Source organism: Hesperophylax consimilis, chromosome 21 (assembly GCF_061612785.1).
Source record: "Hesperophylax consimilis isolate HC1 chromosome 21, BYU_Hcon_1.0, whole genome shotgun sequence".
Taxonomy (NCBI): Eukaryota; Metazoa; Arthropoda; class Insecta; order Trichoptera; family Limnephilidae; genus Hesperophylax; species Hesperophylax consimilis.
Window position 1 is genome coordinate 22,923,505 of NC_142856.1, and position 26,127 is coordinate 22,949,631.

General features: G+C 36.9%; 1 protein-coding gene across 1 annotated transcript in view; it reads right to left on the reverse strand.

The window, feature by feature from the left end:
- Window positions 1-389: 389 nt before the first annotated feature.
- Window positions 390-26,127, reverse strand: part of Mdr49 (Multi drug resistance 49) — a 42,050-nt gene continuing 16,312 nt past the window's right edge. Inside the window, exons 9-23 of the mRNA XM_089644460.1 lie at window positions 22,224-22,448; window positions 20,313-20,554; window positions 18,860-18,947; window positions 18,537-18,745; window positions 18,207-18,361; window positions 15,945-16,225; window positions 15,460-15,611; window positions 14,638-14,752; window positions 13,559-13,808; window positions 6,316-6,511; window positions 5,717-5,879; window positions 4,224-4,418; window positions 2,513-2,722; window positions 1,730-1,876; window positions 390-1,321 (exon numbers count right to left, since the gene is read on the reverse strand). Coding sequence (XP_089500586.1) covers window positions 1,118-1,321; window positions 1,730-1,876; window positions 2,513-2,722; window positions 4,224-4,418; window positions 5,717-5,879; window positions 6,316-6,511; window positions 13,559-13,808; window positions 14,638-14,752; window positions 15,460-15,611; window positions 15,945-16,225; window positions 18,207-18,361; window positions 18,537-18,745; window positions 18,860-18,947; window positions 20,313-20,554; window positions 22,224-22,448 — 2,832 coding nt within the window. The 3' untranslated portion in view covers window positions 390-1,117. The remainder of the gene's footprint in view (window positions 1,322-1,729; window positions 1,877-2,512; window positions 2,723-4,223; window positions 4,419-5,716; window positions 5,880-6,315; window positions 6,512-13,558; window positions 13,809-14,637; window positions 14,753-15,459; window positions 15,612-15,944; window positions 16,226-18,206; window positions 18,362-18,536; window positions 18,746-18,859; window positions 18,948-20,312; window positions 20,555-22,223; window positions 22,449-26,127) is intronic.

The following is a 26,127-nucleotide window of genomic DNA, read 5'->3' on the forward strand; positions in this document are numbered from 1 at the left end:
TTAATATGTACTCAATTATTAAAGCGTATAATTAAAAAGAATTAGTTGAAAAACAACTGGGATATCCCGAATTCAAGATATTAAAACGGCAATATTATTGTTTTTAAAACTTTTTGCTCCATTATTTTTTAGTATTGATGTTGAATTTCTAGTATTTTTTTAAGCTTAAAGCAATAATACTTTCAAAAGTTTTAAGTGTCGTTATTAGAACTTTAGAAGTTCGGAATGTTGTTGATATTTTATAAACAGTTCTAAAGATAATTTTTTTATTTATATTTCGTCCATTTTATAAAATGATATTTGTGTATAATTTTTTTATTCGCATGGCAAATTTTCTAAGCAATATTTTGCATTTTTAATAAGATCTGCAAGTATGTTAAATTAAATAAACAATTTTGTACATATTGAAAAGGTATTTTATTTACAACAATAATCAATAATTAAAACAGATAGATGTATGATATTTATGCTTCCATTGACTTTTTAATAATGTGTCTGAAAAGTACATAATTTTTGACCTTTTTTAATCATTTTTAGTGTGAAAATGGCGATCTTTAGCAGTTCTACCTTAACTATAATATTTGACAATCCTGCTGCTGACTCTGTTGTAACCTCTCTTTCAGTCACACGGGTCATTTAGGAATAAAGAGGGATAGGTTACAGTGGAACTATGAGCAGTACGCCTAAATAATCCTACCAATCACCGAACAGATAATCTCTAGAAGTGTGACCTGACAGATTTAAAAGAAAATGTTTGTCGCAAATTTATGAGAAATCTAGTTTATATATTACTATCAAAACTATAGTATGCTTCTGCTGTTTGGGCCTCATATATACCAGCAAAACTACATAAGAATTACTGGAACAAATCCATAAAGGTTTCTAAGCTATCTTTGTATGAGAATGCATGGTAAGTACCTGTGATTCATGCATCACATGGATTTGAACTCTGAGGCGAGCTATAAGTCTCTAATCTAGGATAATAGAGCCTCTAATTGAGCCTTTACAGTAACTACAGTTTCATTAACAGCCCAAACCTTCTGGAAACCTTGTTGCGAATGTCGATTAATCACCTTGAATGTAGGATTGTGGCCAATGCAATAATAAGAGTAAAGTCCTATCCTTGATGCTTCTGCTCCTGCAGATAGAGCTTGCGGTAGATGCCGCCCCGCTCCATAAGCTCCTCGTGGCTGCCTGCCTCCGCAATACTGCCACTGTCCAGCACGCAGATGAGGTCTGCATTGCGGATGGTGTTCAGGCGGTGCGCTATTGTGATGCAGGTGCGACCGACGCTGGCTTTGTCCAATGCTTCTTGCACAAGCTGCAATTGTGAATAAAGTAATTGTCACCACAACTTATTCAAGATACCATACGGCAGAACAGGTGTTCTACCACAGCAGCAGAACAAGAATGGTTCGATTGAATGAAATTTCCAAAACAGTAGATACATTTAATTTTGGTTAATTAATCTGTGGTACAATAATTAAAATAAATACTAATATTTAACCAAATTTTAAAATATTAGACATTTTTGCAACTTTCTGTCCAAATTGAACTGTTTTGATGGATTCGGAGAGTTGAGACCAGTTGGGACTATAGTGCGAACCTATATGAATGTTAGGTTAAGTTACCTTCTCTCTCTGTGCATCCACTGCGGAGATGGCCGTGTCCAGCAGCAGGACTCGAGGGTCTGTAAGGCTATGTAAAGTTTGAGGTTAGGTTATGTTACCTTCTCGCTCTGTGCGTCCAGGGCGGAGGTGGCCTCATCTAGCAACAGGACTCGAGGGTCTCTGACAAGCGCCCGGGCGATGGCGATCCTCTGCTTCTGGCCTCCGGACAGCTGCGCGCCCTGGGGGCCCAGGCGTGTAGAGTAGCCCTAGGGCAGACAACAGAATGGTGAATTTCTCACAAAAGCAGACAGATAAACCGATAGAATTTTTCGTGTGCCCGAAATGGTTGCATGACAAAATAGAACATTGACAAAACAGAACAAACAACAAAGTATTCCTGAATCCTATTCTGTTTTGTCACTAACTGGTTACAGCTCGAATTAAGGTCAAATTTCACTCATTTCTGGTAATTTTGTTTTTAATCAATTTTTTGTTACATACATTTATTTATTTGTATATTATAAAAACAAATATATTAATAGGGAATAAAAAAAATTGATAAAGAAAAAGAAAAAAATAATAATTGAATGCACTCTAATTCTATCTACACCTAGGAGTAGAAAGGTTTTATGCAATTGGTGGCACTGTTTTTCTTTCAAATCGGCAAAGATCTCTAACACTATTATCCTGGTTAAAGACCACCATCCCGAATCGAAATACTGCTTGATATGGCTGTAGCCGTGTTTGGTGACCACCTCCTTCTCTTCTCTCTATCGTTCATCCTCACAACATACCCCAATTAGGCATGTCGTAGTTCCACCGGAATAGTGGAACTAGGGCATGTTCTAAAGAGTTAGACCTCTATATTAAAAACATGAAAATATGTAATAAAAAGCTTATACCAGCGGGAGTCCGATGATGAAGCCGTGTATATTGGCGCTGGTGGCTGCCTCAATGACTTCTTGCATGGAAACCTCGCGGCTGTTGTCCCCGTAGCGAATGTTAGCTTCAATGGTGCGGTCAAACAGTACGGGCTCCTGCCCCACCAGGCCAAGCTGCGAGCGCAGCTCTTTCAGCGGGATGTCCGATACTATGTTCTGAGTGTCCAGGTACTGCCGTGAAAATTAATTGAAGGTTAGAATAATTGGTATTGAAAGTCACGGCAGTTCGGGCTCTTTTAGGGATTTGTGATAGTTCGAGCTACAGGACATAGATGGCTCTAGTGTAGACGATCTTATAGGTTTAAAAAAATATCCGACAGATGTTGGTAGTTGTTGGGAAATAAGAGCTTCACAGATGCACTCATAGAGGGCAGTGCATAGAGCTTGCGTCGAAGTCCGCAAGATGGCAGCCAGTAACCAGTAGTCGCCAGGGCCAGGTGAGAATGCTCCCAGACAAACTTACTGTTTCAGATTTCAATTAGCCAGCTTCTAGTTAAGTCGACTATCGAGTCACCATTGTAATACGCAAAGTATTAATAAATCTCTGATCTACCACAAAGAACCTATTATTCATAATCTCCTTCCACGAGTTAGAGAACTGTTTGTGCGAACACAACAGTAGTATATAGGGTCGACCCTCCATGATAGGTACCAAGGTATGGAGAACCATGAAGTTCGAGAATCACAGTAATTTTGAAAGCCTAACAGATAGGCTTTGGCCCCAAGGCCGTCCTAATTGTAAGAGTTTTAATCTAAATAAATCATAGAATAAAGAATAAAACTAGAAGTAGTGCCTTCCATACAAATTTGAATGGAAACAAATGTTCCATTTAGCCCAATATCACAGCGCTCCATCTCATTTAGACTCTGCTGACATCGTAGATTTCCGTCTCGTTGAATTTCGCAAACACAGTTTTGTATTGGAAATTTAAATAAGATTAGGTAAATATTTGGATCACGAAACACGCCCACAAGGCACTTCTTGTGTTATTCTGTATTCTAGGAAATAAATACACCATGTTTTGTTGTGAAGATTGTGTACTTTTTATCAAGAGCCATTCACAGCAAAAAATATGTAGCAAACAATATTCAGTGGCATTATTTTTGACAGCTTTGTTGTTAAGTCTTGAAACTTCCACCAAGAGTTGAAACTTATTTAAAGCAGGGTGACATTCAAATATTAGTTCATTCAGGAAAATCCCTTGCGTCAGAACAAATCTGTGTCATTAACCCATCAGGGTACTAATTTTTATTTGTGACATCATCTGTGCATAATTGAGAAGGATTCTTACTGTACACTGTATTGCACCCCATATTACACCAAATGATGAATTGTGACTACCCAAGTATGTGGGAAAGTTTTAGCCACCCCAATGGCGGGCAATATGCCGATGCGAAAGAAGTGCAGTCCACCAATCTTGGGGACTTGGGGAAATGAAACTTGATTTTTTTATATGTCACTGCAATGATTCAAGGATGAACTATGAATAGTATTGGAGCTAACACCCTGAAAGAGTTACGGTCACCTCGAAGTTATGTCGTGCTGCATCCTTACAGTTCTTTTTACTAAATTTGTTGCAGTTTTGGCCTCTCGATACTCCATTACCTTGCAGACTTTTTGTAACCAAATCTCTTTGATTGAATAAATATAAGTGTTGCCAAATAAACTCACAATGTCCCCTCGGATGGGGTCATACAGCCTCTGTAGCAGCTGTATGCAAGTGGACTTGCCGCAGCCAGAGGGCCCCACCAGCGCCACAGTGTGTCCCCGCACCACCGTCAGTGACAGCTCCTGCAGCACAGCTGTTTCGGGACGATTCGGGTAGCAAAACTGTACCGAGTCGTACACTATATCCCCGTCGGCTTTCTGCAACAAATACATGGATATTGATAAACAAAATAATTTAATAAAACTCAGTAAAACATTATTTTAGTTTACACTTTTTAGGGGGTGAATAATTGACTCCGAAATGTTTATTTATTTAAAAGCAATTTCTTTTGGCAAGTCAATCTGAAACGTGGTCAATGATAGTATGTACATATATTTCAGTTTGATTTCTGTGTAATTAATTAATTCACTAATGTTTTTCGTTCCTTCCATTGCAGTCTTATGTGCAACTATAGTAATGTTCTTGAAACAAACCTATTAAAAGTAATTGAGAAAAGAATTCGATACACAGCAATTTTTTTTTTTCTATTTCACTTTTGTTGGTTGGCTAGGTCAGTTGCTTCCTTTGTGTGATATAAACACAGATGGCACTAGTAATATTCTAAGAGCTTCTGATATTACAGAGAACAACAAGATTATGTATCGTCAATGTGCTTGCAAATACGGCTATGTGCCAGATTTCAGCAAAACGTATTTTACACAAAAAAATTTTAAAAAAATCAGGTAATCGGGGGCAAAATCTCGGTTATGAGCATAAGTTTAACCGTTATCGCATAATACTCATTCAAACATTGTTTATAACGCATTTTCCTTTCTCACAAATATAATTTACTTTTTCCATATTATGCTCTCTCAGTAGAGGTAAAGTCACAAGGAGGAAATCCATAATTGGTTTTATTTTAGCTATACAATACTTATGTACAAAATGATGTAAACTTGTCGATTTCCCGAAAATTAATTATTATACGCCCATACGGGCTTTTAATGAAGTAAAATTCGCTATTTAAATTATATAGAACCCATGTAGAAAGTATTATGCTAATTATAATTATTATTGAGGCATGTCATTATAGCCTTCTTGTAACTATATGTTATACTACGTGCTGATATCAGCATGGCAGTAAAAGTAGATACTACCCTTTGGCCTGAAAAGGCTTTCCTGATGATAGCCTGAGCACTTATAGGAGGTGTCTGGGGGCTCAGCGATCTGAGTGTCCGTAAGGAAGAGGAAATGGGAGAAAAGGTGGTGGTGGGCCACCTTCATCCTTGGTCCGCATCGTAAGGTTCGCTGTCATAAGGTCGTGAATTCATTACACGAGCTGAACACTCGTTTAAGGTTGATGTTAGCTTCATGAGAACGGACCGCTTCTTCGACTCGTTTTTAACAGCTCGTTTGTGGAACGAGCTAACGGCATCCTTTTTTTCTCCTTCGTATAATCCGGGCCTCTATGTTCTGGATTTGATGATCTTTAAATTGTAAATGTGTTTGTCTTTACCCATCCTTTCAAAGGTTTGGCATCGGGAGATGATGTGATGAGTGGCTCCCGGTCCAAAAGGGCAAACATGTTTTTGGCCGCCACCACGGCCATGTTGACGTTGGGCGCGTATGCCAGCGCTTGGCCCAGCATCCATGATCCAAAAATGAGAGCCTCTGATACTCTGCAAGAAAAAAAGTCAGATGAGAAATTATAATTTAAAAAAAAAAAATGTATTTGACTGATATATGGGCAGAGGAAAGCCCTTCTTCCACAGGGATATGCAATTATCTGATACTCAACGATTCAAGTATCTTGGAGACTACCACCATAGATGAAATTTTGTAAACTTGTCGGCAACTATTTTATGGAATCCATCCAACCCTGCATAGTTGGATTGCGGACTTTCTTAAGGAAAGAACAATTCAAACCGTAGTAGGCGGCTCTTCTTTCTCTGTGCACAAAATCAATGAAGGATGCCACAAGGATCTGTGCCGTCACTCACACTGTTTTTGTTGCACATCAACGATCTTGTTAAAGATCTATCCTCTCCTCTACCCCTGTAGTGATGGTCAGTTAGATGGTTAGCTAGTGTGCATGTAAATAAAACACTAACTAACATGATGACATCCTCGTAATGAATCTCCCTGTTGGCAACCATGAGCCCGCCGTAGGACAGTGACACGGCGTAGCCCAGGATGGGCGCCGTCTGCCCCAGCGAGAAAACAAACCCTCGCATGCGCACCTTCTTCTGGGCCGCTGATGATACGCGCCTCATCTCCAAGTCGTAGCGTTCCTGGACCGCACGCTCCTGACCTATCAAACAGACGGGTTCCATGAAGAAACAGAACATTGAAGAAAAATGAATAACAAACAAACAAACCAACAAACAACAAACCTAACCTATCCTCTTATTTATGGTATTTTATTTTACTTTGTAAGAGACAAATAGATTTGTATATTTTTTTGAAATCTAATGTAAACAGTGGACAGTGACCTTCCCCTTGTGTTGAAGATCAAGTGTGCAAAATTCAGTCTTGGAATAAAACTGTAGGTTTGTATACAAATCAAATCTACGCCGCCCGCCCGCCCGACCTCGTATCTTCCTTATAATATACGAGGTTAATCAAGGTAAAGCCAAAAAAGTTTCATGCTAATGTTGGTTAAAGATAGGACTTTTATTTTGCCTTATAACAAATAAGAAGGTAAAGGCAAGAGGAATATAGGAATAGGATAGGAGATGCTCTTGTTACATTCTATACTCAATACTCATGCTTCAACAATTAGTGATTGTACGCATTTCATCGGTTCAATATTTCTGAATATTTTTGAAAGTTATTGTTAAGAATGTCGATATTATCAAAATGTGTGTTATACTATACTACATAGGATATATATATATATATATATATATATATATTTATCCCCTCTCGTACTATGTTGATCTTGCGCGAAGGTACGCCAGGTATATGTTGATCCGTTTGCATTTGTTGATCCACCTCGGATATGTTGATCCATTACCCAAGCTGGCATACATATGTAAATCCCTATAGATCAACTTGTGTCATCGAGATTTAGCTGTAAGCCACGCCCATTTTTCGGTCGCATATACATTTTACACGATTTATTTTGTTGATCTATATATTTCTGACAAACTTGACGGCTTGCATGCGTTGTAAATTGAAAACCGCAGATTTCGCGCGCGTTGTGGTACTTTTTAGATTGTGTTAGAACATCCATATTCTATGAAAATGACTTTGTACTTAAAGAGGATAGACTGCCTCACGAGTATTTATATTGAAAAACTTTCGCAAACATCAAATCCATGCTAAAAAAATCTTTTGAACTTGATTAAACAAAAATTGTAAATTTAATACATCATTTACTACGTTTCGTGACTTAGCAGGGGTGCCCGGGTTCATGGGGTGAGGTTTGTCTGGGTTATTTTATAAGAGAAATTTTGAACTTTGATTGAATAAAATTTTATTTTAATGTATCTTTTACCATCTCTACCGACCTAAGTTTCTTGTAATGATTAAGTTGAAACAAAGCGTAATATCCATAATATGTGCCTATTAAAATTGCGGCGATTAGATTGGTGAGAATTTAATAATTTCAAATTTTAAATTAAAATTGCTATAAATTTATTTAAATTTGTTGTTTATTAAACATGGCTAAAGTCATTTCAAGCACCGATTCCAACCAACGATGTTTTAGTATATGTTCGTCAATCAACAGGAGCCATAATGTCTGTACATCAGAGCCCTCGAGAACTATTACAATTATGTGTACCGCCGCCCCGGGAACCATTTATTAGATAACCAACACCCCTACCATAGGTCACGGCCAACCTTTAGCGAGATTGTTGTTTATTTCTTATATTTTTTACATCATTTCCACACAGGAGGCCCTGAGGAAAATCGTAACCCTCAGGGCCTATGTCATCTTTGTGAATGCTGTGTTGGGGGAATTTTGAAGGAAAGGAAGGAGAGTGAGTTCTGGGAAGTAAATAGGTTTGATGGGTGGGTAGTAATCTGGGGTTCAGTGTGTTTGAGTGATATACATAAGAATCTAACTCTCCTACTGCGTTGCAAGGCGATGCGTTGAAAGAGGACTAATCGATCCGGCCCACCACGCAGTTATTAGGCAGGCGCATCCGCCGCCAAGCCCCTCACATACCTCATCCCATAAAATCGGGCACTCCTGATAAGTCACCAAACATATCAAACAACTTGGGGAGACCTATGGCAGAAGTGTGGGTTATCCAATAAATGGTTCCCGGGGCCGTGGTACACATACCCTCCTCCCAAATTGTGATAAACGTCTACTTTCAAATGTAAAACATAATTTAAAACGTACCTAAATGACGGCCTCTGTTATCGAGGGGTAAGGCTATCGACTAGCAATCCGAAGGTCGCGGGCTGAAATAAATTTTACTAAAATTAATTTGTACTATTTTACAATTAGTGTTTGACAACCAGATCTGAATAGCCAGGTACTATCCCAACTTCCTCCTCGTCATCTCCTTCGAGGTTCACAATATCCTCAGTCTCACGACAACCCCGATTTGGGATGCCATAGTCTCACTGGCTCCAGGGACTCTGGTGTGATATTCATTTTTTTTTTTTTAAATGAAAACAGAAATAGTGTCTGTGAATAACATTCATTTAAAATGACCACCCAACGAGAGGCTGATTTGTTTCACAGTTTATGGATGACACGTGCAGTGCTATACTAATACCAGCTAGAGGAGAGCGTAAAACACTTCAATATTTTTTTATTTAAATTTTGATAATTCCTCGATGATTCATATTAATGTTTCATAAAAAAATACAAATGAAATCACACCACATCCAGACAAAGAAGCCGATATGTTTTTATACACTAAAAACGTTTTTTTGGATATTCTCTGTATGAAAACTAATTTCGTTAATAAAATAATACTGTATTGTGAATTTGATCAGACCTACTCTTCGTTGTTAAGATAATGCACCTGCGGACTCAGGCCTTAAAGTAATAATACTCTAAGTCTCTAGCCGCCGGCCGGGATATAACGACACCCTGATTAGAATACATTTAATTGTTTTGTCTTTGATATCATAAATATTTTTAATAAATTAAAAACGGCTATGGAATTCCACGTTTTGCCACCGCGATACTATTGATTACTTAACACGGCTAAATATTTCATAACGACTCATTAACGATTCCAGAATGTATTTTATTTATTACTGTTTTAAAAAATTTTCTGTTTCTTTAGACGATTTTTTTTTATAAAGTGCCTATAAACTACATTTTATTATTTATCCACTGGAGCGATTTCTGCCATATTTTAGACCGGTCGGTGGCCGAGTTGACATCGCGTTTGGGTCCCACCCAGGCATAGTGTGTTCAATTCCTGGGCTGGCTAAGTCCCCCATCACAACACAAGCAACATTTTCAGCTGACTGTGGTGGTAATAGGAGATTTTCAAATATTGCCAGGTTATTCTTAACCCGGGAATGTTTGTCTTTCTTTTCAAAAATTAGTTTATATTGTTTATGTTTTTATGTTTTCGGGGGATACCAGTACAATTGACCCAGTACTACAACTAAACGTCAGTTTTTTTTTTAAAGTTTCTGTGAATACAGCTCCCAAGTCTTGCTCAAGTGCATGTCCGTCCCTAACACTTAGTCAATGTACTTATTTGTTCGTTGTCCTCTCGTTCCTAATGTGAAGTTGCTATTTGAATTTTAATTCATAAATGAGATCCCTGAGGCGTATGTGTGGTTAAACCATGTTTGATCGTGTGAGGAATGTGGAGATCCGCAAAGAGTGCAAGGCTGATGTAAGCGTAATGAGTAAGATTAAGAAAGGGACGCTTAGATGGTTTGGGCATGTAGAGCGAATGAGCGAAGATAGGAGTGTGTAAAGAGGATATATGATGCAAATGTGAATGGTAGCAGAAGTCGGGGAAGCCCGAGGAAGACATGGCACGATCAAGTGAATCAGATACTCGAGTCGGGTCATGTCAAGAGTCAGAATAATAGAAGAGTATTATGAGACGATGTATGAATGTGAATGAGGCAAGAAGTGTGTGCCAAGACCGAGTTGTTTGGCGGTCCGTCCTCTCTGTCTACCCCTGCGGGGAAACGGCGTGATCGTTAATTAGTTAGTTAGTTAAATATACACGTTGTTTGGGGGAAAGTTTTATCTCATTCATAAAAAAAAAACTTTTTTCCTTCTTTTTTATTGAGATTAAAGCAAATTATGATATAAACATAATTTTATTTTTTTATTTTATTACACTAAATAGTTACGGTTCGTGACTAGACTGATTTTCTTGATGCCAGATAGTGTATTACGTTAAACATAATTGAAATTTTGAAAAATTATTATTCAACTAATTAAAAAACTTCTTTTCCTCGTCGAAGTTATTAAAATTGGACAACTTTGGTTGAATTGGTTCAATTGGCCAAATATAGAATTCATTTGGCCCACTGTAAAAAAAACTTCATATAAAATATAATCGAACAAATTGATTAAATATAATTGCATTTGTAACCACCTTGTAGCTGTTTTTTAGTTTATGATTTATTTATTTCAAAGAAAGATGCCGACTTCCGGTCATATTGTTGTATAATATTAAATATGAGATGTTTCTTTTAAGAGCATTTCATTTTATTTAGAGAACTTTAAAATATAAACATTTCCGGTAAGGGTTCCATGATAACTCAACACAGTGACAATTCAACACACCTTTAAAAAGTGATGTAAAGTCATTAGAAACGATGAATAAAAAATTTAAACCTAACCGAACCTAACCTACTTAACCCAGTTAATAATTTTTTTGTTTCATCACTTTCCATGACTTTACATAACTTTTTAAAGATGTGATGAATTATCATTTTGATGATTTATCTGGTCATCTCCGGTAAGATGTAACAATCGTTTATACAGAATATTAATATTTGAAGTTGAGTTGAGTTCTGCGATTATTAAGCTTACGAGTTTTTTTAAATTCTAAAATAATGTGATAATTGATAAAAGATGGGTGGATTCATTGCTTATAATATAGATCATTTTGTATGTCTCTATATTCAAATTCGGAGGTATGACTTTTTTATGTGACACCTCTCACAAGAGTGCCCTTGTCTTTATACGTTAAATACATAGAAACTATGTCTCCACCCAGTTGGGCAGCGTTATGGGGCGGATTAAGATAGGGTCTGTAGGAATGAATTTATTAATGCGGGTCTTAAAGAGGCCCGGATTATATTGAGGAAGAAAAACAGATGCCGATAGCTCGTTCCACATACGAGCCGACTTACGATAAAACGAGTCGGAGAAACGACCCGTTCATATATGTATCGATAACATCAATCCGCTCGTGTCCGTCGAGTTGTCGAGTATCAAGCACGTGCACGGTGCACTGGGGATCAATGCTGCTAGCTCCTTTTAACAGGCTCTAATAAAATATCTGTAGAATAGACACAGCATACGCACATTTCGTCATACATGATTTTACCGTACATATGCCTCAGGGATCTCATTTCTACAGTATTCAGTCTACTTTCAGCCTTCTTCTGCCAGTTCCATGCCTCACTTCCATATATTAGGGTAGGTACCAGCACTCCATTGTGGACTGCTAGCTTCGCTTCTTTGGACAGTTTTTTCTTAGCTCCAACCTCGTCCAATCATCCATTAATTACCCATTATAACCAAGAACCCGGCAACCCCTACTAAGTCACGAAGCGTAATCAGGAGAGATGGTAATAGATGCAAGTTCAATATTTCCCATATAACATTATGCCTTTTGCCGCCATTTTGGATTTTGATGGTCAAAAGGTATCCCTCAACCAGTCTCTTTCGATCCGGCCCGCCACGCAGTAGGTATTTTTTTAATGGATTTGATTTTTGCGAAAGTTTCGTTTCAATCTAAATACGCATACATTTCTTATAAACAATTCAAGCAACAAACAGTCGAATGAACACGTCATTTTGATTTGAAACGGTACCATCTCACAGTCATTTCATGCGATATCCGACTCTAGAGACTAATACTTTGAGTTCAATATCACAAAAGATTACGGAATCAGATAAAACCTTGTGATGAACAGTCCACCGATTGCTCTTGATTGGTTCATTTAGTAAAACCATATATAGGGACACAGATCAACTTTGTCCAATAACTTCTTACCTGGATCAATATACTACGGGAATAGATCAATATATATGAGATCAACATAAGTATGCCAATTTAGGTAGATCAACATAAATTATGCATCCGATTTCCATACAAATTTAGAAAATTTTATGAACAGTATATCAAATGGTTTTTCTGGCAAACTGGCAACATTGATAATTATTGTACCACTGTTGTCAATTCATTCAGATGTATTCCACAATAGCCAAGTTATATGGTGTTAAAGGTGGATCAACATAGTCTAACAACTTCTTACTGGATCAACATACTACGGGAAGAGGTCAATATATATATATATATATATAAGGGGAACTTTTTCCTTATTTTTTATATATACTATAGATAATATACATTTTAGTTGATAAATTAGCCAAAATTTCGTTGATGAACCCTCTTTCTTTGCTCAAGTGCGAAAAACACCCTCGATATTCCCAGTCACCAAAATATATCTTAACCCATTGGCCTCAAACGACGCCGTCCCGGCGTGTATACGGCGATGTGTCTTAAAATCAAACGACGCCGTCCCGGCGGGTCTGATGTCTGTCGGCTTAAAAACGAAAAAGGGATATATTATTGACATCTGTGTTCAAAATTTTAAATGCCAATCGCTCTGTAGATAATTAAGCATTTATTTCGTAGCAATTGGCAGGACTCCGTTGGTACAATTTTTTCCTGATATTTACGATTGAAATTTTGTTATATTTCAGCTTCATTGAATTTTTTCAAAATGGCGTGTGGTTCGGGAATCGACAAGCTTATTCGTAAAACGCATGGTGGGCGGCTAACAAGAGCTCAAATTGCAAAAAATATATATTATGGTTATAATTATGATTAATGTACAACTTTTCTTAATCCAATTATAAAAAAATGAAGAAAAAAAATTGGTTTTTGAAAAAAAAAAATTTTCATATCCTCGTTTAATCATATTATTATTTTTTTTAAGCAATGCATATATTTTTTACATACCTTGATTCAATGCACAAGTAAATTAAAAAAGATTGTTTCGTTTGCATGTTTAGTTTAAAAGTTATGTAAGATTTAGTACACCACTGCACTTAAAACTTTTGGTACAAAATTAATTCGGATGTGAAGGACAATTTTTTAGCCAAACAATTCGGAGGCCAATGGGTTAAACATCATAACACAAGAAGAAGTAAATAGCCAAATAAGATTCTCACATAAACTGGCGACGGTCTTAATATTAGTGATAGCCTCAGTGGCTATTCTTGAAGAAGCCTCTATGAAGCCCTTCTCCCCTTTACTGACTCCAGCGCTGAAGTAGGACTCCAGGAAGACGGCCCCCAGCACCACGGGCAGCACGGAGGCGGACACAAGCGTCAGCTTCCACGAAAAGTAGAAGGCCAGCGCAAAGCCCAGTGACATGGTGGAGAAGGAGTTCAGTATGGAACCAATGCGAGGCCCGGTCGCCTGCCAATTGAGAAGCAAAAAATTCACTTAAATATTTATTATAATATTCGAGGGTACCTAATCCCAAAATAATTTAGATTATATTTCCATTGTCCTGAAGAAGGTTGAGTGCAACCAAAACCGGTCGACCTATATAACTCAAATAAAGTAGTTTAACAAAAAGTTTTACGTTGACGAACAGATCGAAGTCTACTGAATTACTGCCCACGAACCGAAACTCCCGTAGAGCGGTGCATCCCTGTTTGAAATTACCCACTCGAGGCCCACTTCAGAGACCCGAGGCTCACTTCATTCTCTTGGGCTTTAGGATTATCTCCCTCCCCACCCACCAACACTTCTTCGAGGGTACTCTTAGGAAACCGGCTAAGGGACGCGGGTATTGGGGTGGTTGTGGCCAGGCCGCTCGCCACGCTCATTCTCGCCGGGACTGCCCTGTGATTGTGGGTCAAACTGCCCTCGATACGGGGCTTGTACATTTTCTTTTGTTTTAATCATACTTACTCCTGTAAATATTGTTGTCTTTCCTTATTATTTCACTTTTGCTTGCAGGGAAACTAGAGGGTCAAGAATTGTTTTAAAAATAAATGTAGCTTCCTTTCAGCAACCACAAAAAGAGAGTCCTGAGGTGCGGGGCTAAAAAGGTTAAAAAATCAGTTTCCTCACACTTCGTTTGTCCCAAATAATAGGCTGTCCCGATAAATCAGTGTATCAACAAAGTGGAATCGACTGTATTACATTTAGCATGGTGTTTGTCTTTCTTGTGCTCACTCACTCAGACATTAGGTACAGGTTTTACAAATTATTAATTAGTACCTAGGTAAATACTTACACCTTGAATGGCGCTGCAATCTCCTGCGAGCCTGGAGCCGAGAGCTCCTACCGAATTCTTATCATCATCAAACCATCCCATCTCTTGGCGAAGCATCGCCGAAAACGCGACAGATCTGAAATAATTGCTTAGGTAAGTGCACCATTATTTTTAATATCATCATCAAAACATCGCCATCTTCCCGATGGAGATGACCAGCAATTTGATGTTCCCTGTATCATCCACTCGTCGGCTTGTCGGTTGGTGAAAGGCTTCAGTAAATTGGAGTTTTTGTCTGAAGAAGGTGACAGTGCGATTGACATTTTTTTTTTTTTTTTTAAAAGAAAGACAAACATTCCCGGGTTACGAATAACCTGACAATATTTGAAAATCTTCTACTACCACCACAGTAAGCTGAAAATGTTGCTTGTATTGTGACGGAGGACTTATCCAGCCGAGGAATTGAACACACTACGCCTGGGTGGGACCCTAACGCGATGTCAACTCGGCCACCTACCATTAATACTAATATTAAATTGTTTTAAACAATAGTTGAAGCTTAAAATAATGATTTTAATAACATGTTTCAAAACCTAAGAATTTTCCTCAGAATAGTTTAGTCCATGTGTCAAACAAAAGCCAAAACCAGATATCCAAATACAGCATGTGTATGCGTGATTGCCGCCAAAGATGATAGAATGCATTGTCATCGACAACGAGTCTATTTGACTGAGTTTCAGTTTGATCAGATGGTGGAAAGTGGGTTGATTTCCACTTCAAAGATTTGCATTCATTCATTCACGAAAACAAAATGGAAATTCTCATGTATAATAATGAAGATACCTCAGTCTAGCAGTGAGTCTTGCACCAGATATGCTGAACATGTAGATCTGCGCGAATGTACAACTTCCAGTGACGATTCCAATACCAAGGAACCAAAAGCAGTAACCCATTGTTCTCCTGATTACCTCGTCACCATCCTCCAGTGACAATACCTATTCAAAAGAGACAAACGCATTTCATAACCTTAAGCTCAATATTATAATCTGTATCTGATTCATTGTGGATCGAATTACTATAACAACCACTCCGGGTACAATCATAAGTGCGAAAACCATTTCACTAGATAGCTAAACACTCATGGGAAATACGATCAAAAAGCTGGGAATAGGAGAGAAGAATTGCTGGAAGTGAAACACAACAAATCTTAACAGTAGACCAGCATAATTGTGAGGACTTTTCAAATGCTTTTTGATTATCCGTAAGTTTGCGCTATCATTTTGTATAAGCTAATAAAGTAAAGCTAGCTAACAAACAAACTAACTTACCCCAAAAATGCCTCCAAAGATGACTGCAAAAACGGGTAATGTGGCTCCATTAACAAGGGAGGCAATGCAACCAACAGTTATATAAGGCCATTCGGGCGAGTTGAGCTTCAGTATCCTCATGAAGCTGGGTTTCTTCGGTTTATCCTTGGTCTTCTCGGTCAAAGTCTCGATGGAGCTGTCAGATGAGGAACTGGAGGTCTTCTCGACAGAGACTTCAGATATTGCCGTAAAGGAGTCCACTAAAGCTCTGCTAAGTCCGCGACTTCGGGAAGGCTTTAAACCTGGAAATAAAAATTGACTTTGGTATCTAGAAACATTAACTGTTTATCTGACAAAAAATAAGATTCAAACGACCTACAAAGCAAACATCGTGAGGCTGCAAAAATGGTTGCACACCTAACTATCAACACACAGTTAAATACTTGGTGCAACAATCCAGGTGAACTGTCACAACAACAACATTCAACTCACGTACCTCGGTAAAAAAGGAAAATGCTCCAGAACATGGCATTACCAGTCATCAATGAAAATGACTCGCCTTGCCAACAACACCTTTATTACGTTTCGCTCACAGACATATGAATTAATAGACGAGAAGATAATGGCGAGGGGTAAAATCAACTGTTGAAGAACGAAGGGGGTTAAGCTGACTGTGATTCGTCAATAAATCAATCTGACAGTAAATAGGCATCTCGCATTATAATATCACCATTTAGTTCTTAAAAGTAAAATCTGCTTTTGAATGAATAGACATTTTTACATGGGAGCGCAAATTACTCGCCACGTTATGAACTAATTTGCGAAGTCCAAATTCGGCAAAGTAAATTTCTTCTGTTTGCAGAGTCGTAGTTAGTTTCAGAGTATTTAGTTAAGACACTTTTACAAATGTTTCATAATTTACTTACCCCAGTAAACAACGATGAGCACACTTGAGAATCGCTACATTGTGATGTGATAGTATATGTTTCTAAAACTGATCCATATAATACGGTGTGAATAAGCTTAAAATAAAGTAAAATAATGCTTACTTATGGAATGTAATACGACAATTGGGTTTATTCTCTTTTTCACATCTATTTTTACAAGTTTTCATATCACAAGTCAACATTTTGCCGTGTTATTTCGTAAAATGAACCGATGATGCCTCGACCATAGTTCGCACAAGAATGATGACGTCACGTTTTCAAATTTCACTTGAGGCCATACGCGAGCCCAGCCGGCTCCAATGGAACCGGTATGGGGAGTGGGGATAATACGCTTTTAATCACTTAGGGCAGGTCTACTAATATTCATATGTCTATGGTTTCGCTAGACTAATCGCTATACATGCATGACGCCCAGTTGTACCACAGTGACAAATTCACGTTTAATAAAGTGATCAAATAGCCTTTCTGTGCCGATTTGTTTTTTATTTTTACATTTCATAGGACCCCGTTACACGCCGATTCCAGGTGCATTATTTCAGCTTTCTATCACATTGTAATAAGCCGGCAAGCTTGACAACATGATAGTAGTCATCTCCTGCTGATCACAAACAACATGATAGTAGTCATCTTCTGCTGATCACAAACAAAATGATAGTAGTCACCTTCTGCTGATCACCATTTGTTCAAAAGATAAGACGGACTCAGGACAGGTTGTTTTCATCAAATTTCATAGCTGATTTTCAAGTTCTGTGAAGGTTCTATTGAAGTTCTGTTAATATGGTTCCATGATAACTCAACACAGTGACAATTCAACACACTTTTAAAAAGTGATATAAAGTCATTAGAAACGATGAAATTTTTTTTTTTTTTAACCTAACCTAACCTACTTAACCCAGTTAATAATGTTTTTGTTTCATCACTTTCCATGACTTTATATAACTTTTTAAAGATGTGATGAATTATCATTGTGATGATTTATCCGGTCACCGTTAATATATATCACTATTGGCCAGTTGTTTCACAAAACTTAAATAATAACAGAACTTGAATAGAACCTTTACAGAACTTGAAAATCAATTTTTAAATTTGATGACTTGTTCAAATTCTGTGAAACAACCCGTCCATAGAATAGCCATTTAACAGGGATCTTTCAACTGTCAAAAAAACAAATTGGCGCTGAATGGCCATCTGATGACAATGCTACATTTGAATTTCTGTTAAATGGGTTGTTTGGGTTGTCCCAAGATATGTAGGGATTTTGAAGAATACACAGTAAAGTATCATCTCTTATTAGAGCTGGTGAAACTATAACTTGCATTAGATTTGGATATCTCACCCTGGGAGACTTTGGGATGTGTGGTGGGGACATCTGTATTGACCAATTTGTAGTAGGAGCCTTGTAGCTCCATGAGCTCAGAGTGAGTTCCCACTTCCACCACCTGGCCTTGCTCTATCACCACTATCTTGTCAGCATTCACTATCGTGGATAATCTGGAATGTATTGTACTACTGGTTACTACAAACCACAACAAAACATCTCAGCAGTAGGCATAAAAAACTGGACAGAAATAGCAATACACCAGCAGGAGTGTTGGCGTTTCCTTGAGGCGACCAGAAACTCCAAGGGTTGTAGCACCTACTGGCGTGATGTATGTAACGGTATTACCTATGCGATACTATGATGGTGGTCCTGCCCAGGCATGCCTTGTCGAGTGCCTTCTGCACCTTGGATTGGGAACGGGAGTCCAGGGCCGAGGTGGCCTCGTCCAGCAGCAGGATGGCGGGCCGCCTGACGAGAGCGCGTGCGATGGCGATGCGCTGCTTCTGCCCGCCAGACAGCTGCGCACCGCGCTCGCCTACCATTGTGTTGTAACCCTGAAACAGACAAGACAATATTGGTAAAATATGAAAATCTCCATAACATGTCCACTGTGTCATTTAAAATAAATAAAATGCAGTTCTTAGATAAATATTGGCCAAATAACTTACTCTAGGGAGTTTTTTAATGAACGCGTGGCAATTAGCATTCTTAGCGGCTTCTTCAATATCTGCTTGACTGCAGTCAGGCTTTCCATATCTGAAGATAAAACATACTTTTAATTATGTATTCGATTTCAAAAGCTTAGGCTTTCTAAATATGTACCAAGAAAACTGCTTTAATTCACAATAAGTACCTATTGAAATCATGAACGATTGTTTGAACCGGATGTTTTCAACGGAATTCTCGGAAACCCTGAAGACCCTGACAAGTTTTTTTGCTAAGCCCAGGGTAATTTATTATCCCAACTGTCGCTTTTTATTGCGGACAGAATGCACCACTTCAATAATCACCAGGAACAGGATTACATGGAGATGAATGATGGACTTGCCGAACGTCACAGCATTGCTGCCAGGGTCTCTTATCTGTGTGAGTCAGCGCTTTATTAGCAGCAGACACATACCCGGACGGATGACGAACCTCGTGCTGGCACTGTTGGTGGACGCGGTGAACTCTTTCGCTGCAGCAGCTGGTCCAGTTTCTTCACCATCTAGGATTCTTGCTGCAGAGTCTCCATCTTCTACCTTCGTGTCACCTGTTCCTATACTTCATTTTACTTAACTTAACTCCACTTAATAAGTACCTATTGAAATCATGAACCCCGAAAAGAGAGAAAAAAAAATATATATATATTATTTTCATTTATTGCTTGCTGCCACTGAGCCGACAGTAATATGTGTGTCTTATCTCTCTGTCCCAAAGTCCAGAGCTATTTTTCAATTTCCTTCTTCAGCATGGCTGGTCTATGGATGATGTGTTTTGAGGTTTTAGGGGTGAGACTGTGGTCACAGCCCAGTTCTTTGCTGACGGCAGTAGCTGGCTGGCTACCGTATCAACCTTTCCACAAAATATGAACTGTTCACCTTTTGAATTACATGAGCTAAGATGACGCCTTATATAGTAAAAATCCCCCATCCACTACTACCGCTGACGAATTTTTGTCCTCCAAATTGTGAACATAATTTAGTCCAAACTTCATCGCCCTCTGATGAACTCAATCGTTTCGACAGCGGTCTTGGGAAATTTCTCAGGAATTCCTGCCGGTCGTCACCCAGTGACTTTTATAAATCTGTATATTGGTGGAAATTGGCTTCTTGAGTTTGATGAATTCGGTACAGCTCTTCGTAAATGTAGCAATAGTGCGTGTGCACCAATACTCGTTTATTAACCTCTTCAAGGTTAAAGGATAGTGTTCTATTAATATTTCATCTTTTTAAAGTTTTAAAAGAACATTTTTAGTTTAAGTATAAAAATTTACTCGCACTTTATTGGGTTTTAAACTGGCCTCGCTCTGGCTCAACCCCCCTACTTTATACCTACTACAAGACTCTTTCCATGACCCAAAATAAAAAATCTGATTAATCCTATAAATAGTCATTTTGAATAGGACTTGTCTAGGGTTACCTGATGTTGTCCCTGATGGAGGCAGCGAACAGCACCGGCTCCTGCCCCACCAGTCCAATTGCGCCCCGCAGCGAGGACACCGAGTACTCCCTGATGTCCCGACCCGCGATGGTGACCTTCCCCTGTGACGGGTCGTAAAGTCTCTGCAGGAGCTGGATGCAGGTAGACTTGCCGCAGCCAGACGAGCCCACAAGCGCCAAGGTTTCTCCGGCTTTTACCTCGAGGTTTAGGCCGCGGAGGATCTGAAGGGAACGAGAATCAACATTTAGGTAAATCAATATCCTTAATGCTAATAGTTTCGTACAGACATTCCACACAATGCACGTGAGCAACGAGTAAGTTAATAATAGTCACAATGTCAAAATTGATTTCATACACTTTATTTTTAATAATAAATATGAATATTTTTCCATGATTAGATCAAGATTAAGATCAGATCTTATCAATTTATGTCTGAATTCTTGACACAATCAGTTCCAATTTTGAAAACTACACTTAAATTCAAAACAACTCAATTTTAATTGACTTTTTTTATATTTTTTATTTATTCACATTTAAACCCGCTAAACTACTTATGTAGTTTGTCAGCAGGGACATAGAGACAACATTTATACACTCATAAGATACAATTTGAACGGTACATAATTACATTAATTGGTTACATTGCAGAAAAGTTTAAATAGCAACATAAAAGCCTTATATAATAAGCAAGTAAAAATAAATGTATGAACAAATTAGTATTATCAACAAGTACATCAATAGTTTCATAAATAGAGGTAGGTAGTCAGGTATTACAAAATAATTGTTTTTCCATTTTCTAAGAATATGAATTCCATTTCAGGGGCATCAGTATAGATCATTATTATCCAATAACCATTTCCTTAGATTATATTTAACATTAGCAGTATACATGTTATTATTTTTAATTGTCATTGGTAATAGGTTAAAAATTTTGGGTACTATATAGTTTAAAGTTCTTTCACCATATTTATTAGTACATTTTGGAACTACCAGTCCTTCATTTTGAGTGAATCTTGTGTTATGTTTATGGCAAACTCTTTCCCTATACAATGAATCAGACAATATAACATTTTGACTTACAATATTATAAAACAATAATCCTCTGACAGGTAAAACATTCAGGGACTTGTATATTAATTTAATGTTACTTCTGTGTTGATTGTCATATTTATGGATTAACAATTTTATAATGGAGTTTTGTAATGTTTGTATATAGCTTATATTAGTTTTACAAGAATGTCCCCAAGAAGTAATTCCATAACGTATAGTGGATTCAGCCAGAGATAAGTAGATTAACTTTAAAGTACTTATAGGCACGAAATATTTTATTTTATAAATCCTACCCACAATAGCTCGTAGACGTTTACAAACATTAGCAATGTGTACATCCCATTTCATGTAGCAGTCAATAGTAACACCTAAATATACTTCATTGGAATATCAAAATCCACTCTGACTCCATTGAAAAACTTCAGCATAAATTCCTAAGATTCATTAATTATAAACTCGGTCTACCAATTGAAACAATAAACTACAATCACTTGATGAAAGAACTAAACTTATTAAAACTCTCAGATAGAAGACTTGTTTTCGGCTTGATTTTTATTTATAAAATTGTTAATAGTATTATAGACAGCCCTGATTTATTGAGTCTAATTACCTTTCATATACCTACAAAAGCTAGTCGATCTAAAATTCTTTTTAATTGCAACAAAATAATCAGGACTGAGTCATTTACATACTCGCTTGTACCTACATTTTATGGCGTTTAAATAAATAAATAAATATAATCACAGACAGATTATTTTAACTCTTTCATTCTATGTTCTAAATAGTAAGTTAGTATATTGGTTTTGAGAAGTTCCCCAGAGCAATATAATTTTTCTTTACCTTAACATCAGGCCTCGAGGGGTAGTGAAAATATATATCACTGAAGACTATGTCCTCCCGGGGATTCTCAAGTTCTGCCCCATCGGGACTGAGGCTGTCTATCTCAGACTTGCGCTCGATGATGGCAAACACGCCGTGGGCGGCTGCGCGCGCACTATTGAATGCGTCGATATGGGGTGCCGTCAATCCCAGGTTCTGCGCTCCGACCAACACGCCGAAGAACACCTTTAAAAATTTAATTAAATATTGTTTTTTTAGAAAATGTAATTATCGTCAGATTCGAAGCCTGGTACCACGTTGGGCGCCAGCAAAATTATTACAGTAATCAGTCACAGTAATTTATTTATAATTAATGGCACAAGTGCTGTGCTCGAAAATTATTGACAGTATACCAGCATACAGTACATGTATATAAGAAAGAAAGGAAAAATATATGATTATATAGGTTAACAAGAAAAAGAATAAACATTAGTAAAGTTATTAAAAGAAATAAAAAAGAAACATAAAACATGTTACGTAGTGATTTATAGATTTGTTTTTTTTTTATTTTATAAATATTTACAGGATGATGCAGTACATTTTCATTTGACTATCACACTAGGCTAATGCCCATGTTGTGGTAGTCATACATAAAATACTTCATTAATAAAATATAATAATAAACAGATAAAAAGTAATAATATGGAAATAAGAAAATCTAAGATAAAAACATATTAGAATAAATAAAACTAAATGCAAATATGTATAGAAATAATATTCAAAAATCTGTTAATGAAAAAATAAGAAAATACACAGATTTATGAAATGAGATAAAAAGAATTTGGCATTCTCAGACAATAAAAATATTACCTTTTGTTATTTCGGCTACTGGCATTATACCTAACTCTCTCATTAAAAATTTAGGCGTCTGTCAAAGAATTTATATATTAAAATGTCAAAATCAGTCATTTTAAATACATGTAGGATTACAAAAGCTTTTTTAAATATTTATGTTGAGGGATCAGTAGGATTTATAGGCCCTATTAGGAGTTCTACCGAACCGAACCCTCTGATATGAAAATATCTGGAGTCGGTGAATTATTTTCCCATTTGATCTCTGGTGAGTTGACGTGTTGTTCTTGTATTGTTTTGCATTTATTTTGCTTATATAATGCACTTGCATAATGTGGATTGACTAGATGATCATTTGTGGAAAAGTGTGTGGAAGGGTTTAGTTTTTCCTATGGGGAAGATTTAACCTGGACATAAAATCGGAAATATAAAAAAAGTAAGGTGAGAAATAAAGAAAAATAATATTTTGTTGGAGATAGAACTGAAAGTTGGAATAAAAATTGTAGGTATTCTACTACAAGAGTACATGTTTAAAATTCGTGCCATGTAAGAAATTGGAAAGAAGGTGTGATAGAGTAATTTTTTATATATATATATATATATATGTATTAAAGAGTTTAAGGAGTCTTTGTAGAAAACTCGTCCCCTTTCAAATAACCGATGTTTTATTCGGGCAGTAAAAAGGGAGTTAGAATTATACGACTTTAAGTCGGTTCACAATGCATTATATATTTTCGAAGCGATGAACCAGAATTGGCGCTGAGCGAATGAGGTATTTGTTTTAGGAACCAAGCAACCCAGGTTTGATGAAAAACGGGTGTGTACTTGATGTTGTGGAGCCACTAGTAGGTTATTTTTCCGTATATAACATAAGCTTATCTTAGTAAATAACTGACAGTTATTTACACAGTTATAACAGAATTGTAGCCTGAAACCGTAGTATGATTGTTACAATAATACATACTAACTAGAGAACCTTGATTTAATGTTGGAACATGAAAGTGAATCAACATTTTTGTTATTTGTTTTTGGGGTGTTATGCCGTGTTGCACTAATTCCTTCTTTAGCCAACATTTCGGACAACGTTACAGTGTCCATCATCAGGGCAGATGTGTAATTGATAGTGGTGAAAACATACTTAAACACACTTTTCACCACTATCAATTACACATCTGCCCTGATGATAGACACTGTAACGTTGTCCGAAACGTTGACAAAATCCTTACTATAAAACCCAACATTTTCATTACCCTATAATCCATATTCTAAGGATAGTCCATAGAAGTTGTACGAGATACAAAGCAGAGTTTTTTTTGTCAAAAATGATGACCAGATCAAGTATTTCGACTAAAGAGATTAAGTCAACATTAGCCAATGAATAATTATATATTTATGGATTTTTAATTTCGTACAACTTCATAATTTGGCATTTGTTAATATTTAGCTGAAGTTTATTGCTACAAAACCATTTGAAAAAGTTATTAACATTCTCTTGCAAAATAAGGTAATCGTACACGTAATGACCTTAGACAGTTTCATATTGTCTGCAAAGAGGAAAACTTCGATACTGTAGAAAATGATTATGGCGTCATTGATGAATAGGATTGATAATAAAGGACCCAGATGTGTACCTTGGGGGACACCGCTAGTAGCAATAAATTCATAAGATATACAGTCATTTATCTTAACAAAAACTAATCTATTAGATAAGTAACCAATCAACCAAGCCATTAAATCCCTAATTTTCTGAGCTTATTGATTAGTATTTTGTGGCAGACCTTACCTAGCATGTGGATGACTAATATTAAGGCAGTCGTCCCACGGATCGGTAAGGAATTGACAAAAACCGGGTGCTGTGAAGACCCGAGAAATGTTGCATGATCTCTGTACACGGCAGATAAGTCATGTAGCTTTTACCTTAGAAAACTGTCGGTGTTGCAGATTTTTGTTTTCTCATTTATGCTGAATGTCATTATCTTATCATCGTCAAATTGACTCACGGGTAATGTTATAAGGGTAGGTACTATTGCAACAGGTAATTTAATATACTAATATAAATTGTAATTTGATAAGAGATGGAGGAGATGGTAAGGAATAAAACTAGTTATTCTGGGAAAAGTACATTTGATAGATTGTACACTATTTTTATAAATGTAAAAACACATTATCTAATAAGATGGTACAATAAATGAAAACATAATTTTGCTAAAAATAAGTAAGTTATGACAAAAATAGAATCAGACCAAGCAAGAGGTGAAGGCTAGACTATGTTGAAAAAGATCGGAGCAGGGTGGGAAGGCATGAGAAGTGGAGAAGTTACAAGTTACTATCTTTGCTACAAGTCATTTGTTAGATTTAATAATTATGCAGAGGCAGCTTCATACTTTAAAATTGATTCACTGAGTGTACGGAGGCATCATAAGGATGCACTATTCCTGTATAAAGTAGTAAACAATAATATTCAATGCCCAGAGTTGCTAAACAAGATTCCATTCAATGTACCTGCGCGTTCAACACGCTCTTGTGTCCTGTTCAGGGTTGATCAAAGCAGAATCTTTGCCTGAACAGACTATGCAATAATAACAATAGCGTATTATCCAAGGTTGATATTTTCAGTTGCGAACTTACCAAATACAAGAGGTCCATAAAAGAATATTTCTCTGATGGTTTGTGAATAATGTTTATGTCTCTATTTTTAATATCTCTATTATGATTATTTGATTTATATCTACAACCTCTCTCCATGGCTATAAATGTATTGTTTTGTATATTTTTCGTTTTATATAATCTTTTGTTTTGAATAAATTTTTTAATTCATATTCCTTTCTCACAATTTTTATTTACTTATTCCATATAATGCTGTCTCAGTAGAGGTAAAGTCACAAGGAGGAAATCTATATTTGGTTTTATTTTACTATATAATACTTATGAACAAACTGATTAAATGTAAACTGTCGATTTCCCGAAAATGAATAAATAAATAAATAAGAATACTAAGGACCAAATTTGGTGGAGACCGTTTGGAGGAGGTAAGATATCACCCTAAGATGTAAGACAGTGTGTATTGCGTTAT